This window comes from Phialemonium atrogriseum (genome assembly GCF_030411735.1).
Source record: "Phialemonium atrogriseum strain 8032-3 unplaced genomic scaffold QBC33scaffold_23, whole genome shotgun sequence".
In the NCBI taxonomy this organism is placed as follows: Eukaryota; Fungi; Ascomycota; class Sordariomycetes; order Cephalothecales; family Cephalothecaceae; genus Phialemonium; species Phialemonium atrogriseum.
In genome coordinates this window covers 321,626-323,891 of record NW_026848160.1, presented here as the reverse complement: position 1 = coordinate 323,891, position 2,266 = coordinate 321,626, and the positions used below count along the sequence as shown (strand labels likewise).

Genomic DNA, 2,266 nt, shown 5'->3' with positions numbered 1-2,266 from the left:
GACATCATTGAGGCTGAGGACTTACAAGCTCTCCCCTTCCGACGAAAATAGCTATAGCTTGCCAGCCATCGCGAGCATCTATCCCACCTGGTCTCGACACCGTCTGCTCCTTCCATCGTCAACATCACATTCTCTTTCTTACTTATAAGTCGGGGACTGCCGCCCCGATCGGTCCAGTCGTGCTTGCCGTCTCAGTCCCAAGTTCAAGTCAAGGGTCACCTCCTAGTGCACGTCATAGACATCGTATGTGTGCTGCTCAGTCTCTTTCACCAGTTCTGTCTCACTTCTGTTCACTCCCCTTTCGCAATGGATCCGACATATCCAGATCACCGTCTCGATGAATCTTTCTCACAAGCGCCCAGGTCAAGAACCAACAGTGGGGTATCAACAACAGAGGGACTCCTGCGTTCCTTGCAGCTTGCCGATTCGCCTGCAAACACCTCGTTGGACCCTACATATAGCTGTAGTAGACCAGCTTCTCTGCGAAGTCGAACTTCTCCGGCTCTCACCAGTCCGGACCCTACCTCCGCTGCCTTCCGTCCTGCTCTCACCTCTCACACCCAGTCCACCTTCTCACTTCCATTGGATGAGGAGTTGGATGTAAACTGGTTCGACAACACTCAGTCTACAGCCCAGGGCACGCCGTTGCTGCGAGTAGATCCGGCGGAGACCTACTCTCAACTCACACCTTCGTCATCCCCACCTTCCAACTCCCAATCGGCAACTATGAGGTTCGTATCTCTCTTCGCTGCCCTTGGGCAAGCTGTCTTACCACTGACAATCGCCTCAGCACCGTCGCGCTCCAGTACGATTCAACGTTCGATATGGCCGGGAGATCATTGTTCAGTTGGCCAGGTAAGGATCGAGAAGCCGGGCCCCCCCCTTCTCGGCCTCGCGGCTCTGACAGCATGTTCTCAGTCCTCGATTCTAGCGGGGGTCTTCTTGGCCACGACCTAGGCTCCTACGCCTCAGACGCCAGCCTGACCCCTCCAAGCGGATCAAGATCAGCCACCGCGAGCCCCCCAATAGGGACGCTCACGGCGGGACAGCGGGAGATCAAACGCCAGCGGGACCACGCCCGCCACAGCTCCAAGCTCGCCGCCCGTAGCGGGAGGACCAGCAGCGGGTCTTCCTACGGTCACTCGCCGCCAGTGACGATGGCTGACCTGACCACTAGCGGGGCGGGCCTCCCGATCTACCCCTCGGCGTCCTCGCCGATCCCGTCCCAGCCATATCTGCCCTCGTTCTCGCCCCCCATCGCGGACGCCGGCATGTACTCGAACCCGTACCCACAACATCAGTACATGTCGGTTGATTATTCGCCAAATTACTCAGCCTCGACAGCGCCGAGCCTGCCTTCAAACTATGGGTGAGTACCCCGGATATCTCCCCTCCCTCAGGCGCCCCCTTTATCTCATTACACAGTACTAACCTCCCTCGCCCCAGAAGGCCAACAATGACAGACCCCAACTTGTTATACTCCTCCGCCGCCTCCTCGATGGGCATGGGGTCCCCCTCGGCATCGGCGCAGCACCAGCACCAGCAGCAGGAGGAGGGTGCAGGGGCGGGCTCGTCGCACGTGCGGGTGGTGCAGGGGCGGCCCAAGCCCCAGTGCTGGGACCACGGGTGCAACGGGCGGCAGTTCTCGACCTTCAGCAACCTGCTGCGGCACCAGCGCGAGAAGTCGGGCCAGGCCGCCAAGGCCACCTGTCCCAACTGCGGCGCCGAGTTCACGCGCACCACCGCGCGGAACGGGCACCTGCTGCATGACAAATGCAGGCAGAAGAAGCCCGGTGGTGGTGAGAGCTAGCTGCTTGGATGGGGGGCTTGCTCTCCTGTCCTGTGCGATCATGATGAATTGGGAAAGAGAAGCAAACGATGGAGGAAAAGTACCACCTGGGGATTGAACATTGGGAAACGGGGAGCGCATGGGGCATGTTTACGCTGCCAAAGCCATTCTACTGCATTTTTCAATTTCTTCTTTTTTGTCCCCCTCCCCGGGGGGCATGGGCACATATCCCCCTCAGCATTTATTCTACTTTGCCGGAAAGGAGAGAGTCTCTCACTTGTCCCTTCACTCCCGATTCTTGTATATAGAACAGCAGGACTGGAGCAAGGGATGGCCATGAGGCCCCGACATCAGGTTGGAGAGACTCGTTGGATCGCCGTCTTGGTTTACCCCATCCCCTCATTTTTTTTACGTGGTTTTTATTATTATTTTTCTTTTACGAGCATCACGATCAGGATGGAGGAAATGGCCGAAACG

General features: G+C 57.8%; 1 protein-coding gene across 1 annotated transcript; it reads left to right on the top strand.

Moving 5' to 3' along the window:
* Window positions 1-306: 306 nt before the first annotated feature.
* On the top strand, window positions 307-2,024 carry QBC33DRAFT_594734 (uncharacterized protein; the record flags this gene model as incomplete). The annotated part of the gene is made up of 3 exons (XM_060431794.1): window positions 307-731; window positions 791-1,369; window positions 1,447-2,024. The coding sequence occupies 3 exons, from the start codon at window positions 307-309 to the stop codon at window positions 1,808-1,810; spliced, it is 1,368 nt and encodes a 455-aa protein (XP_060280865.1). The 3' UTR covers window positions 1,811-2,024.
* Window positions 2,025-2,266: the final 242 nt, after the last annotated feature.